The 15914-nt window shown below is 42.8% G+C and overlaps 1 protein-coding gene across 2 annotated transcripts; it reads left to right on the top strand.

The window, feature by feature from the left end:
- The first annotated feature begins 1031 nt into the window (after positions 1-1031).
- Positions 1032-13684, top strand: LOC148325911 (uncharacterized). 2 transcript variants are annotated; one of them, XM_088311303.1, is made up of 3 exons: positions 1032-1391; positions 8710-8995; positions 10455-13684. In XM_088311303.1, exons 2-3 carry the CDS (start codon positions 8737-8739, stop codon positions 10883-10885), a joined length of 690 nt encoding a protein of 229 aa, XP_088167429.1. In that variant the 5' UTR covers positions 1032-1391; positions 8710-8736; the 3' UTR covers positions 10886-13684. The 2 variants fall into 2 exon arrangements, with proteins under 2 accessions (XP_088167429.1, XP_088167430.1); XM_088311304.1 differs by lacking the exon at positions 1032-1391 and adding an exon at positions 4667-4803.
- The last annotated feature ends 2230 nt before the right edge of the window (positions 13685-15914 follow it).

Genomic DNA, 15914 nt, shown 5'->3' with positions numbered 1-15914 from the left:
AAATTAAATCCATTCTGTATTGTGATAGGTAAAAAAGGGAGTGACTTCAGACCCGTTGTATTAACCACTTGAGGTCATTTTTTTGGAAGGCTTTGGAGGAATTCTAACCCCATGATGGCAGCAAACCCTGGAAGTTGACGCTAGGGTTGGAGAACAAACAAAAAGACTCGTCAGGCAGTCTGGAGGACCATCATGAATGATTAGACACAGAGATTGTTTTGACGTGGCAATTGTTGTTGCTGCTTCTGTGCCCACTTTGTGGGAGGTTGGAAAGTTGAGTCCATCACTTATAATCGTGAGCTTCCAGACCAAATAAGGCCATTGCTTCCTTCGACAGCGGAATTGAAAATAAAAGATTCAATGGAAGTTGAGGAGCTGGCGAAATAAAAACCAATTGCGATAAATAAAAAAGTGAGAGGCTCCATACCCATTGATGCGTTTGTTTCTTTGTTCACCTGAGGTGAGGGGACAAATTTGTAGAAGACATTTGAAGAAAACCCATCCGCAGATCCCTGGAAATTGATTGTTTGGCCGGAGGCCGCACAAGGTGACTGGTCGGGCAGTCTGGCGGCACATCACGAATGTTTAGAAGTGGAGATTGTTGTTTATCGGCTTCCCTGCCCACCTGTTTGCAGATCTTCTTTCGGACTGTTTATTTTCTTACGGCCCTCGAACAAAACACCCCACCATCTGCGTCCCCAAAAATCGCTACCCTTTGAGGCGCTTTCATCGGCAAATTCCATTATCACGGAATGCCTCCGCTGTGATAATTTCATCTAAGTGGGTTTAGGCTTGTCTTAGTGGCGTTAAAACCCAATTGCGAACTTTCTTAATTCCCCTTAAAAGATTGCGGCGGACCCCGCGGCCCCCCTCCTGCTCTCAGGCCGACTCTCTCGCAGAGCAGAAGGTGAACGTAAAGCCCTCGTTCGCGCCGGGCCAAAGCATCCTTCAGGAGCCGCAGCCCGAGGGAGATTATCATGTCGGGGGTAATCCGAGGAGGAGGAGGAGGAGCAACAGTTGGAGCGGTCGGGGGGAGGCGAGCAAAGACAGGCAGAGACGCTCGCCGCCCCACTTCCACCATCTCACAGCTGCGGACGAGATGCTGATGCCCACGACCTTCAAAACTTTTCCTTCCCGCGCGGATCCGATCGGAGAGCTATGAAAGTCCCAGGAATGCGGATTTGGATCTGCCCCGTAAAGGAGCGTGACTGGTAAAAAAGAATCAGACACTCAAAGTGCCCGCAATCAAGTCCTGACAGCTCCCTCTCCGGAGGGCGCAGCCGAGTCGGGATGCGTGTTCCTCACCCGTCAACACGGTGATGGACTTTCCTGGTGGAGGTCAACCCGAGACAATCGCCACACAGCTAAATCTGGATTAGCCGGCCAAAACGGTAAGGACGCCGCATCTCCTTTTGTAGGCCTTAAGCTGTCCAAGCTTATGGCCGAGGCGTTTAGGTGTTGTGCCTCAGCGCGCCCGAGCGCACGCCGGGATTAATTCCAATCGCGGCAGGGAGAAAACCTCCACGCTCGGGCCGCCACTTGTCACAAAATGCTTGTGAAGCAATTCTCAGTTTGCTTGCATCTCAGTTGCGTTTTGAATTCATTTTTGGCCCACCGTCATCGTGTGACGCTCGTTACCGTGGAACCATTTTTGGTCCACGGCACACATGCGTGCAAGCGGCAGAAGCACGTGATTTCTCAGAGCCACTTCGGTGAAGAAAATTCATGCTCATAATATATTATTTAAAATGTATTAAATATATATATATATATATATATATATATATATATATATATATAAAATTACTTTATCTAGCTATACAAAACATCAGATTTTTGACATTTGTTTACAGCTGAAATTTTCTTGACACTTATTACACAAAAAAATCTTACAAAATCTTACAAAAAATGACCTAACACATGTATCATTAACAGATAAAGCACATTTCAAAGGATAAATGTTAATTATTGAATGTTTTTTTTTTAAATAAGTAAATATTTTTTTAATTCTAAAATGTTTAAAAATATATTTATTGGGTAATTAATATTGATTAATGTATTAAATAATTTTTTAATGATTTAGTTTCAAGCATTTCTTTTTTGAAAAATAAAAATTAAAATATTTCTTTTGTTAGACTAAATTAAGTATTTCATTAGTGGCAAAAAAAAAAAAGAATAGCAAACAAGATATGAATTAGGACAAAAGATTGAATGTCATCGCACTCATCCACGACTAATGACACCACATCCTCCCTCTCGTAAATCACGCAGCTGACAAGTTCGAGTGTGAGAAAAAAAAGTGGAGGGAGGGAGCCAAGACTTCCTTGCTTCGACCTCTTCGCAGCAGCAAGTTATTGTTTTTTTTGTTTTTTTAAGCCATGTAGGCGAAATGTCATCATGTTTTCTAAGCTTGCACTTGCCCGTGCTTGCAAGCATTTGTGAGCGCTGTTCGGTGCAGCTGGCCAAGCCGACGGGAGTCAGTACCGCCAAGCGATTTTACACGTTGGTTTTGCAATAAAAGCAACATTTGCCCTCGCTCGCGTGGAACTTTCGTTAACAAGCGCCAGCCACGTTCCAATGCTCCCGCTGACTCAAGCGTTCGGCTTCATTTAGAACGGCCAATCTAACCCCCGGAAATAGCCACTTTATTCACGGGCCTCGCCTCGGTGCCAAAAAAGGTGGCTTCAGACCCATCTGTACGCTTTTCCTCCTGGTCTCCCAGACCTGTCGAGGTACTCGCGTCCTAATTCAAAGAAAAAAAAAAAAAGAGCGGCTTCAGACCCTTACAAGGCATTCCCTTCCTTGTTCTTCAGAGTTGAGAAGAAAAATAGATTAGAGAGTAGAGAGCTTTTTGAGAGGAGGTAGGTAGACTGTCACAAATAGTGTTTTGGCCACAAACCTGTCAAGATTTTTGCATCCTCGTTCTCCAAACCAGTCGATGTTCCTGCTTCCTTGTTCTCCAAACATGAAACGCAAACTCTAGTCGGAAGATAGCGAACAAATTGCTTGTTAGGTTTGAAAGTTTTAATCAATGGTGGTTCCAGATGCATTGATGCGCTCGCTTACTGATTTGTCAGTCCCTTCTCCAGATGCGTTGAAGTGCTCGTTTCCTCTTTTTCCAGACTTGAAAAGAAAAGTGCAGAGGAACAATAAAGAATCAAGAAACGTTTTTTTTGGAGTAGGTTACAAGAAAGTCACAAATGGTGGTTTGGTTCCAAACCCGATATGGTGCAAAAAAGTCAAAGTGCACACATCCCTGATCTCTAAACTTGAAAATAAAAGTCTCGTAAGAAGGTAAAGAACAAATCAAATTTTTGGTTGGTACGTAGAAAGGTATAACGTCACAAATGCAAACCCGTTAAGGTGCTCATGTCCTCATTCTCCAGACCTTTCAGCCTCCTTGTTCTTCGGGATTGAAAATAAGAGTCTATGGTTGGTTAAAAAGTTTAACAGTTGCAAATGGTGATGCAGCCCAAGACCCATTGAGGCGCTCACTGATAAATTCTCCTGACTTATAAAAATGTCTCGTGGAAAAGTGAGGAGCCAAACCTTTTGAATGTTAGACAGTTAACACTATCACAAATGTTGTGCCTGCAGACCCGTTGAGGCATTTGCGTCTTTATTCTCCAGACTTAAAGTGCCGTATGAATGCAAGAAGCCTTTTATGGGAGTTTAAACATTTACAAGTGGTGATGTCATAAAGTCAGAGGCTCCAGACCGATCAATGCACTCACTTCCTTGTTTCTTGAAGACAAAGAGTAGAACAGGAAAGTGAAGCATCACATTTTTAGGAAGTTAGCAGAGTGGCTCCAGACCCGTTGAGGATTAAGCTCTTATAGTTAGAAGGTTGAATCAATCACAAATGGTGATGGGCTAAAGTCATGTCACCACGCTTGTGTGCTTGCCCTCCAGACCCATCGAGGCGCTCTCTCGACGTGGAAAGTCTTAATTGTAGTCATGGAAAAATTGGAACAGCAAACTCAAGCCCTCAGTTAGAGTTGGACAGGCCAATACGGTCATGGAGCATCGTCTTCATTTTATGGCTCCAGACCCGTCACAACAGTTGCTTCATTGTTCTCCTAACAAGCCATTTAGTGAGTTAACTTTTTGGAAGCTTAGCAAGTTGAATTCATCAGTAACGGCGATACGCTAAAACGAGTTGCTCCAGACCTATCAAGGTGCTTACTTCCGCGTCTCTGACTTAAATAAATATTTTTGGAAAGGTGAGAAATCCGATGTTTGGGAAGTTAAAATAGTAATGCGGCAAAGTGAGCCGCTCCAGACCCGTCAAGGCACCTCCCACTTAAGATAGCTTTGCTGGCTAATACATCGCAGCATATGATCTGCTTGCCAAGATGACTCAAGCAGTTGTGCTTTAAGCTTTCGTTTCAGCAGTCTCCATTTAGAACAGCCAATCCTAACGCAGCATATCCACTTCATTTGTGAGCCTCTCCAGACCCATTAGGGTATCTCCTGAATAAAACAAGGGTCTTGCAAGGAAGTTGTTGTCGCTCTACTGCTGAATTGAAGCTGGATTAACACACACACACACACACACAAAGTGTATATAAAGGAAAGGCCTGGTCCCTGCAGCCAGGTGTTCACCCACGTGACAGCAGATAAAGCCGACTGCAGGCATTAGTACTAATCCCGCCCTGATCTTTGGAATATGTCCCTGTTACCTCTGTGAGTACTCCGTTCCCAGCCCACCTGCTGCTGACTCGGGAGGCCAAAGGCAAAACCACGCCTCACGGCGGGAGAACCTCCCCACCAACCCCTTTCTTTTTCACACAACGACACACAGTAGGTGCCAATCTCCCATCTTGTTTGTTTACACCGCTATCACAATCTTCCGCATCTTGATTACGGGCCGAAGTGCACGGGGCGTTCAAACCCGACGCTTCAGCGGGTCTCATATCACGGGCCATTATGTAAAGTGGATTATCAGGTGTTATGCGACAGAGAGCGTGCAATGTCTGACTTTGTGGTCACGTCACATGACTCGGGGAGGTCACCGTTGTAAAAAAAAGTTGCGATCTTCTCCGTACAAAGAGACGCTTCATACCCGACCTTCAGAAGCGTCTTCATGGCACATCGGAGCCTCATCTTCCTCCAGGCGGCTCGGCACTTGTCCAATTATCCTTCAGCTATTTTACGTCCCCCCCCCAGATAATGCCATCTTTGAGCGCCCCCAACAAGAGCCCAGTTGAGAGGATGCCTTTTTTTCACGGTGCCCTCAACGCATCATGCATTAGGAATGGCGGTAAAACTGAAAAAGAAAAAGACGGCCTCGGAAGCCGCGTGCGAGTGCAGTGAGATGCGGTTGCAGAGCCAAAATACAGATGAAAGATATCAATCGACCACTTTATTTAGGTTTGCACGCTCATTTCATTGCAGTGAATTTGTAAGTGACGTCTTCCAAACAGACGTCCACCACAGGATGCAGAAATGCCGCCAAACTTGTCTTAGTCACGCAGGGGAAGGAAAAAAAATATTTGGGAAATGTACAAAGTAGTCTGGACAGAAAAAAAAAATCTTTACGGTAATTTGACTTTTTGTTGTGGAGAAAAAGATTTAGTTTTAAATGTGAAACATTTTTTCATTTAAATTATTTATTTTGATATTCTGTAATGTATCTAAACAAAAAAATACAAATTAAAAGAAGTTTTTGCACAAGTATTTATCTTAAACATTTTATGATATTTTATGAAAAAAAAAAACTATTTTACTTTGCTAAAAGTATTTCATTTCTATATTTCTTGTGCAACATGTTTTTGCGCTAGTAAAACATATTTTTAAATAAGGAAAATCCAATATTTGGCAAATGTTTATAAAAAAAATTGTGTACAGTGTATTTTTTTAAAAAGTTACTTTTTTGGGGTGGAAAATATTTAAATAAATTGCAAATGACTGACGGCCACTACAGTTCGTACCATGCCGCTTGCCCTGGATCTTCTTGTGCTGGCGGGACAAATTTAATCTCAACCATCTTGCCTTTGAACTCTTTGCAGAAAAAAAAAAATTTTTTTTGTTTTTATCAAACTAACATGGGCGAGGATGGTATTAACATTCTGACAATTCTTGGCGGAGTTTTTTACGGTCAGCCTCAAACACGCCAAACGATCCTCAGAGACTGTTGGTGGCGTCACACACATGTGCTTCTTTGCTAAACACGCACACAAAAATGAGCTCTTTTCTCCAACGTTTGTTTTGTTTCAAGAGCCTTGTCGGCCTCTTTTATTTTTGTTTGCCAATGACTTTTCCTGCTGCTTCCTCTCCTTCTACTCCTGGGTCTCCTCCTTCCTCATCCTCCTGGCATGTCAGTGCGCTGGCAAACATCAGCGTCGCTTCTCCGGAAGCCGAGCGCTCATACGTGACGTTGTCTGTGAGCTCTTTTTCCGGAGATAACAGTTTTACATACACCTGCTCTTCGGTTAGCGATGTACACTTTGTGTATTTTAAACAAACATAGCCGTGTCATATGAAAGTCTCCTTAGCTAGCGAACAACGCAAAACTCCCTTGACATGCTAACAGTTAGCATCAATAGTCACTGTTTTACATTCTATTTAATTATGTTATTGCTTTATGACTGCCAACCCGTTTTACGGTTTGGTTACATGACATCCCACCCGGTTCCTATTAGCGCTCGGAGCTAAGTTTATGAATAATAAAAGTAATTGAACATATTTGTATTGCATTTTTTTAAAAACGATCATGGCTAACTGTCACGTCGGCCAAAAAGTTGGCACGTCGGACCAGAAAATGACGGAAACACAAACCAAAAAAGCCGACGGAGGTGCTATGGCTCATTGTACGATTTGCGGCTCCTGCATGATCTGCGGCGCATGCGCAGAAGGTCATTAAGTATGGAAGTTACACATGGACAAACTATAGCTGACTGTAAAGCATCGATTTAAAAAAAATACATCTACCACTTAGAAATCACCAAATAATTCCATATGTAGACTTGAAGAAAGGTTTTTTCGGCACAGTCACAGTAATTCCACTGAACATCGCCAATTTCCTGCCTTTTTGGTTAAATCCGCAATGAATTGTGGATAACTTGCTTCTGTGGAGAGGTAATGGACAGGATCAGCCGAAATGTGGAACAAGGGCGCAAAAGGGGTGGGGCAACGAAGCTCTTATGAGAATTGGGACACCCTACACAGTCACAGCCTCGACGGGACCGTGCAATTGTGGCGCACAACAAAAGCCAGTGTGGGTATTGGGATTGGGCCACAGACGCCAACTACTCCGGACCTTCTGCGTGTGTGCGACAAGTAATACCCCTCCATGCCATTGACGACTATAGTCAACGCGTACGTAGGCTTTGACGGTGGCCTACCGTGAACGAGAGTGTTTACTTTATCTCTGCACTCTTCAGTCCAGCCATTATGCCCACAGAGGAGATGTGATAAAGTTTCATTTTTTAGCATTTTTCTGCTTTTGTCTGAGTGCACTGATTCGCTAGCGAACAGCCAATCACAGTGCTCATTTAACCCGACAGCCCGCCCCAATTGTGTATGTTGTATCAGCCGAACACGCCCCCCAGACGTCCCAACAACGGCTCGGGCTTTGCGACGTTGCGGGCTACACCAAACAGACGGCTCGTGTTGACTCGACGTCGGACTGGCGTGTCGAGGCCTTAACACACACTTAAGACTTGGCTGGTCGACATAGTGCCCAAAAAACAGGTGATACTAGGTCACAGAGGCAACAACAGCGATGCTATTCTCATTGTGACATATCAGTGTGGCATTAGCATGATTCATAAGGAATCACATTAATTACATGCTGTTGCTTTAATGGCAACCTTCCGCATGTACATACTCTATGTGTTAGTGTGCGCTACGAGGACGTGTGTGAACACAATCCAGTCTGGCAAAACACTTAAGGGCCAGTCTGGATTTGCTGTTAGACACTGACAGGCAGTTACTTATTTCCGGCTCGAGGGAAATGATATCTTTATTTTTTCTGCAAGTGACATGATAAGAAAAATGTGAAGCCATAAGTGCATAAAAAGAACAAGCAGGTTGGCGATTGTGACAGGCGAGCTAAACCAAGATTGAAACATGTTTTAGTTGAAAGCACATTTTTCTCGGACGAGTCGGAAATTAAGGAAAACTCCCCCTTTTCCATCTTTACAAATGTATAAGGTCTAAAGGCTAAAAGGTTTACAAAACGTTCACCTCCTCCCTCAGTTTGGTTATGACTGAAATGTTGGGAAACACTCCCACTGCTTTCACCGATGTCACCAAGTGAGAGTGAAAAGGAAAGCGGGAAGAAGAGGAATTACCAACCCAAACTCAAACACTAAAACCAATAATAATGAGTTAACTCTGCCAGAATCCAGCTTGCGTTGAACGATTATGGAAAATAACTAAAAATAATAATAATAACAATTCTCGAGAAATTGCGATTGCAATTTGATTTGAGATTGTTATTCGAATTTGTCAAATATAATTACACGGTTGCGTTTTAATTTGTCATGGTAAGAGTAGCAGCAGGACAAAGTCAAGCCTTACAATGGCGTCACACATCCAATAGCCATCGAACAGACGCACACGAGACATTCGATCGAAGGCAGCTAAAACACAACATGCATATGCGGCGATGTTCAAAAATGAACAAACACAGACTTTAAACCATATTGTTGCATTCCGTTGACACACGAGTGACGTTTGTCATTTCTCTTCTTCTCTTGCCAGCGTCTCAATGCTCCTCCACGCTCTAAGATGAAGTTATGGAAAAGTGCTACTTTTGCCTTCATGCTCTGTGGCGCAGCCCTCTCAATCGTCCTCATTAGAAACATGGCCACCAGCGCCGGACGCCCAAAAGCAAAGACCAAACACCAAGCCTCATCTTCATCCTCATTCTCCTCGCGACATCCGACATTCTCAGGAACTCCATCGTCCTCGCCGGCGGCCAGCTGGACCGCAGGTCATCACCGGAGGACACGCTCAGCGGACAACATGAACTCCCTACTCTCAGAGTGTAAGAAGCACCTTCATCATCATCATCATCATGCTGCTAACTGCTCATGCTAATATCTTAGATGAGGTGCCTAAAAGTGTTAAACACTTCCGAACCCTCCACCTTAAGAATGCAACCATCCATTTTTGAGAGAGTTTATCCTCATTTGGGCTGTGGTTGAGTTTGAGTCTATGTCGTCAAAGTTTGGGCAAGAGATGAGCTATACCACGGACTGGTAGCCAGCCAACCACAGGGTGCATATAGACCCATTTACACTCACATTAACACTTAAGGATAATTTAGAGTTTTCAATTTCTGTTTGACCTGTTTTTGCAATGTGAGAGGAAGTAACTTGGGAAAAAAAAAACACTCAAGCATTGGGTAAACATGGAAAGGCCAGATCCTAAATTCCCAACTGTGAGGCAGATGTGCTAACCATTCTGCTGCTGTGTCACCCATGCCCATCACCCTTCCACAGAATCCAAATCCTAAACCACAAAACAAACTCACCCACACCCCTAAACCAAATCCGACACATGAGCCAAGGTGCACGCATGTGTTCAAGCACCACTTCAGCGAATCTCAAGTGTGAAGAAAGTCATATCAGTCATAAACGGAAAAGTCTTAATTGAGGGGATAAAACAACTCTTCCTAATCCCTACCCAGAAAGCCCACAACCCCTAAACGTAACCCTGTAAACAAATTCCTAATCCCACCCTCAAGCGCTTGACCCTACCCCTTACATGCAGTATAATCCCAATGCAAAATCTCCGCAGTTTGACGGAGAAGCAAAATTGCCCAAGTGACATTTACGTGACGCAGAGCAGAAACAACAAAAGGTTTCCTCAGCATGCAGCTCACGTTCAATCTACGTCGACTCTGCCTAAAAATGTCGGAATATTGATTAACAAGCAAAGTTGATGTAAGACCATTTCTAGCGGCTGAATTTACCGCCATTTATTATTGTTATTTTATGTTTAATATTAAGTCATTTAGTGAAAGTGAAATTGTTGATAAATATCTGAATTTGCACACTTATTTTATGTTGTTTTTTTTTTTTGTTTGTTTTCGTACTGATTAAAAATGTAATCTTGTCCAGCTCCGTTCCTTGAGGGTCTCTGTCCTGCGTCTCCCTATTCCAACACACCTGATCCTGATTCAGACTATCAGGATCATTATCAGGCTTCTTCAGAGCTTGTTGATGAGCGGATCATCCGGTGTGTTGGAGTAAGGAGACTTACTCTTACGTCAGTGCAATTTTTGGCCACTTCTTCGACACAAGGCCAAACCCAAACCCAAAACCTTTAACAACAGTAACCCGAAATATGTCAACTCTTACAACCAACACCATCTGAGAACCACAATCTCAACTCCCCTAATCTCCCAAAGCCAAGCAATCCCCCCCGTAGGAGTTGTTGTTTGTTGCACCCAATTTCGACATCCTATCAACTATTTTGTCCGTCTGGTATCTTCTGTCCAGTGTCCATGATGTTCCAGAGCTTCACAGAAGGCGAGCTTCAGCACGCGGTGGGGACATTACTGGACAGAAAGAGGCGGAAAAATCGCGATCAAAGCCAGACCCGAAGGACTAAAAGAGCCAGACGGGCCAAGCCGTGCTCGGTGAGGGAGCTGGAGCTGACGGTGAGCGAGCTGGGTCTGGGTTACGACAGCGACGAGACGGTGATGCTGCGCTACTGCAGTGGCAAGTGCACGGCCCAGAGGCGCAACTACGACATCACCATGGAGCACATGATGAGGACAGGCTTCCAGAAGAAGGGTCGCAAGGACAAGGTGGGCAACGGCCCCTGCTGCCGGCCCACCGCCTTCGAGAAGGACTTCTCCTTCCTGGACAACCGGAGCCGCTACCACACCATACAGAACATTTCAGCCAAGAACTGCGGCTGCGTATGACCCCGCCCGGGGGAAGACTCACTTCTTCATGCTGCTCGAAGATCTTCCAACATGGAAAAAATGTGGAATACAAACTCAAGATCAGGAATACGTTCAGAAGGATAACAAGTCACCGGACTAGCGGCCAGACAGTGACTGCTATCCACAATTGTTTTGTATTATCTTTTCTATCTGTGTAGTAACACTGTAACAACAGTGTCAAAGCTATGTAGCGATATTACGTGCTTGATGTGTTGTCGTAGTACCATATGACTGTGTGACTAACGCTGAGTCACGGCCCGAGTCGTCCGGCGCTGTCACGACAAGGCCCGCTCCGACCCGACCGCAACCCAAATAGCTTTGGCAACATTGGCCCGAAGCAGGTGGAAAACTGACAGCGAAAGTTGACACACTTGATACAAACATCGGCAACACACATTGGTTTCTTTTGACATTTTTACTTGTAATCATCTACAAACACGCTGAAAACCACATGAACATAACAAATCATCAGGAAATTCATATCTAAGCAATAATCTTATTGATTCTCCGACAAATCACACAAAAGTCATCAAGAATCCAGAATCTAAGCAGGAGTATCATTAGCTTTGGGAACCAGGTGACCAAAGTTGCTTCATTTTCAGCAGACACCGTCTTTCATGTTTTCCCCTCATTCATCTCTCACAGGGTTGTATTTATTTAGTCGAGCAAAACTCAATCGACCTCACGTAACCTCATCATCTTTGAGTCATATCCGATCCAGCGTACACTGGCTTCTCAGGAAAAGTCCCCTTTTTTTCAATAAGCGCTCGTCGGATTTCCCTTTCCGTGCAAGAATCAATTCACATTGCGTCATATCCAAGTCGGCATATGCTAGGTTCAAAGGCTAAGTCACATATTTGTGGAACCGTTTCTTCCTCAAACTCCTTCATTTCTTTAGCTTAGCAAGAGTTGATTGATTTTGTCCGATTCCGTCTAAGTTATGTTTAAAGCAATCTCACATATTTCCTGTCACTGCTTGCTCCTCAAACTATTTTATTTCGAAAGCAGAGCAAGAATCTATTGATTTTTTAAACCTAATCAAAAGGCACGCGAAAGCCAGCACCGTCTAAATATTATTCTAATCTTAAATACACAAGGGAGAACATCTTGCTGGTACAAGCGATTTGTGTGTTTTTTGACACTTCGCATCCAGCGAAAGAGCAAAGAGGATTTGGAGTGCAGATGACATCGAAGGAATGTGCCGCAGAAACAATTAAAACAACTCCGGCCTCCTCGTTACAAGTGCATGACTCATTCGCTTGGCAACAATTAAAAGAATAACACGACCAAAAAAAAAGAAGGAAAGAAAAAGCAAGCGTGAAAAGAAAGAAGCTGTCCAGACTTGTCGGTCTCGCCTCCACCAACCGACTGCGTTTGCTTCGGTTTTTGTCGTCCCGGTTTGCGGCAGGTTCTCCCGGGTACCGCCGCACACGAGCGTTGTTGGGAATTGTTGCGGCTTTTTTTCTTGACAGGAATTTTGTGGATTTTTCCCATTGTGTCTGCATCAGACCCACACGAACCGCAGCCCTCCTGATTACATAATTACAACCTGAACGCTAAGTCACCTTATAAGTGTAATTAAAGTCATAAATTAACGATGGAGCTATTTGTATTATATCTTCCGAGGGGAAATGTATGGTTTATTTCTTTGCTTTGTGCATGTTACTGACTGCAGTGTTATTCCACAGGAAAATTTATTATTGATGAATTCCATAGCTATATTTTATTTGACTCCAATGTTATTTATTGTTTTGTTTAGATGACTATGACGCTCCGCTTCGACCACCACCACCCATGCATTCACAAACACAACGACTCGGTTGGAAAACCTTTTTTTCATTTTTTTCCCCTCCATTGTTTTTCAGTCCTAATCCCAAACCCATCGCAAACTATAACAATTATTCCAAACACAAACTTGAACGAAAACTTTACAGAAACCTCCCAAATTTTCAACCCAACTGTAATAAAAAAATGATAATAATAAAAAAATAAAATAAATAAATAAACCCTCTCATAATGTAGGCCAAACTCTAAATTTGGAAATTTGGAACCAAAATTGGAATTTGTAATTGGAACTTCAAAAATGGTGCCTCAAATTTGGTCACTCTCCCAGTTATCCAAGGTCGCCCTATGACTGCAAAAATCGATCAAATATGTTCCATGATATAATATGAACATTTATGACTTTGATGTTCTTGCATTCTCTGAGGTTTTGACTTCCAAAGCTTTCCTACCCTCGCGGTAAAGAGTCACAACCAAAAAAAGTGTCTTTTTAACAAAATCTTTTCCCCAAACCAAACACTTTAATCATACTTCCCCACACGATTGCCAAAACGCTTATAATGACGATTTAAAACAAAGACGTCTCGAGTATCCGGCAATCAGCAAACCTTCTGGATGTAATTTGCGGACGTTTACATCAGCGGCGATTTCAGGTAATCTGAACCGTTGGTTGTTTGCACTCATCCCTAAAATTCCCGCCGCCATCCAAAAGCCCGTCACGAGGCCGTTCAGCTTTGGCGGAAAAAAAAAAAGTTGTCGCCGCGAACGGTGAAATAGTCGTCATCTTGTATGGTTTTGCGTTTTAAAACGGGCAGTGCATTGTTATTGTAGTTGATATTGTATATTTATTTGGGAAGTAAATTATGGTTCTGCGTATTTATTTAGTTGACATACACATACACACAGACAAGCTTGTTCTCATGTAGCAACTTTGTGCCAAAACAATGTTTGTTATCATTCTATACTGACTGCTGAATAAACATTATTTCACAGGTAGCCATGCTGTGCTCATTCCTTCCAACCGTTACATCATCATACGCTCTCTATCAATAAGGAAGGTGAAATATGAATATGATTAGTATTTTGGGCCGACCCACGTGGGCCCGGTTGGTCCCTCGTCGCCGACAGCCAATCTATGTTGAGAACGCAATTTCCATGTCACACACGAACATCGCACAAGCCGTCACTCAGTCAAATAAATAAAAAAAAAATAATTTCCAACATAAACAACAGACACGCGGGTGTGTCAGCGTGGAAGTTGGTGAAAGAAAAACAATATGGGACACGTCATGGAGGTCTGTTGGCGGAAAGGTATGCATCACTGCTTTATTATTTTTTTTTTGTAATATGCTGCGTGTGACGGAGTACCGGTAAATCCATTGCCAACGCCGTTTGGCTGCTGCTGACGACTCGGACGGACGAACTGGGCCAGCCTGAAATACAGATGGCAGCTCACTGACAAGGTCCATCTCTGGATATGATCGGATTCGATTTTACATTTGGGCAAAAGAGCTAAATGCACAGCGAGCATTATTTTTAGGAAGGTCGTGGTTGTTGCTGCTTTCATACTGTGGCAGATTAGAGATTAGATCAGGCAACGACTGCCACGGCTCACCTGTTTTCTGGGTTTCGTCAAGATGAGCCCTTAGACACTGTGATTTCATTTTTCAGTCAAAGCAAGTGATAGTAAAAGGCAAAAACGGTCGCCCCCACAGAACTGAAGTGAAATTCACGTTGCACAAACGCAGCACGGATCAGAATACTTTTGGACAAGCTGAGGCGGATTGAACATGTGCAAAGTTTTTTTTCCAATTTTTTTTTAATTTGATTTCTGCAATATATTCTTGTAAAAAAAATGTGTATTTACGAGTACTTTTATTTTTTAACTCTAAAAAATGTTGCACTGCAATAAATTTCGGTTGAAATTTTTCAGCAAGGGATTCAAATAATGCTTGCACAAAGTGGATGGAACCAAAACGAGTTGCAGTACCCAGCGGACAAATTAGGAAATCCCAGCACCATCACTGACAATACTTTCCCATATTTTGTCAGAATTGAGCTATGCCAAGGTCAAACATTTCCATTAAAAATGCTGTCACGTGTGTTGGGTTTCATGCGTGAACTCGGATTGACTTTTTGGGTGTGTTGCTGAGAATGAAAAAGTTGAACGACGCTGGAACGAGCGGCGCAGCAAACGCACGGCGGCACATCTCCCGTCCTGACTTTTCCCCTCTGGAGATATTTGGACTTGTCATAACAGGAGAATGTAATTGCCATCAACGATTCCTTACACATTCCGAGAAAGCCTTGATGGAAGTCTCTCATGCTGAGTGACGTACAAGCGGATCGGTTGATGCCAGTCGTAGATACCCGCGAGCCGTCCTTACTGTTGCTGAGGTGACCAAATAACAGCTTGTTTTTGTGTGATTACCACAAGGTGATTGCAGGTCACAATAAGTGGGAGCTATATTGAAGTCCGAATATTTTTTCAAGTAACAACTATCTACAGTACACTCAAGATTCTTTTTTAGGAGAAAACTATTTTTGAGAAATATTGTTTTTTCCAGAATAAGCTCATTTGTAGTGCCTCAGAGAGATCACACTTTGCAAGCCTACCATCAATTTCTTAAGCAGACGTGCAAGCAGAATGTCATAAGAAGCGACTACCCTCAAACGACGATGTAGGTGAGAAGCATTTGTTAAAAAATACTCAAGTCATTGATCCAGCAAATTTGCGATGGGATGATTGTTTCCGCAGGAGAAAGATGGTGGCGAGACATGACAAGCTCCCGTAAGGTGAACCGCCACCCATGAAATACAATTAGCGATTACTATGATTATTTAAAAAAAAAATGTACATTGATGAGATATAACATATTTTTGGGCATTTAATTAAAATTAATAGTGGGTTTGTGAAATTAATGAACTTTGAAAAATCGACACACAGTCCCTTTACAAATATGTTTGAGGCGATTTTTTTTTTGGTGGGGGTGGGGGATCTTCCTTTTATTTTGGAGAAAAATATTGCACTGACAAGAGAAAAAAAGAAAAAGAACAAAGGGGTGCTTGATTATGAACAAAATATCACAATTATTTCAAGAATAATTGAAATTACGATTATTATTGTTTTGGTACAAACCAAAAAAACAAAAAATCATAATTGGAAACAATATTAAAGCAAATCAAATGTATTTTATTTTAAAATTTAAATTGTGTAAATGTATAC

This window comes from Idiotropiscis lumnitzeri, chromosome 12 (genome assembly GCF_059441095.1).
Source record: "Idiotropiscis lumnitzeri isolate Australia: NSW breed Sydney's pygmy pipehorse chromosome 12, RoL_Ilum_1.0, whole genome shotgun sequence".
Taxonomy (NCBI): domain Eukaryota; kingdom Metazoa; phylum Chordata; class Actinopteri; order Syngnathiformes; family Syngnathidae; genus Idiotropiscis; species Idiotropiscis lumnitzeri.
The sequence above is the reverse complement of the archived record's forward strand: the minus strand, read 5'-3'. Positions and strand labels throughout refer to the sequence as shown.

Excerpts from the sequence above, each read along its gene's own strand:
- LOC148325911 (XM_088311303.1), top strand. The coding sequence starts at position 8,737 with ATGAAGTTATGGAAAAGTGCTACTTTTGCCTTCATGCTCTGTGGCGCA. Across the intron at positions 8,996-10,454 it reads GAACTCCCTACTCTCAGAGT|TGTCCATGATGTTCCAGAGC; the intron begins GTAAGAAGCACC and ends TCTTCTGTCCAG.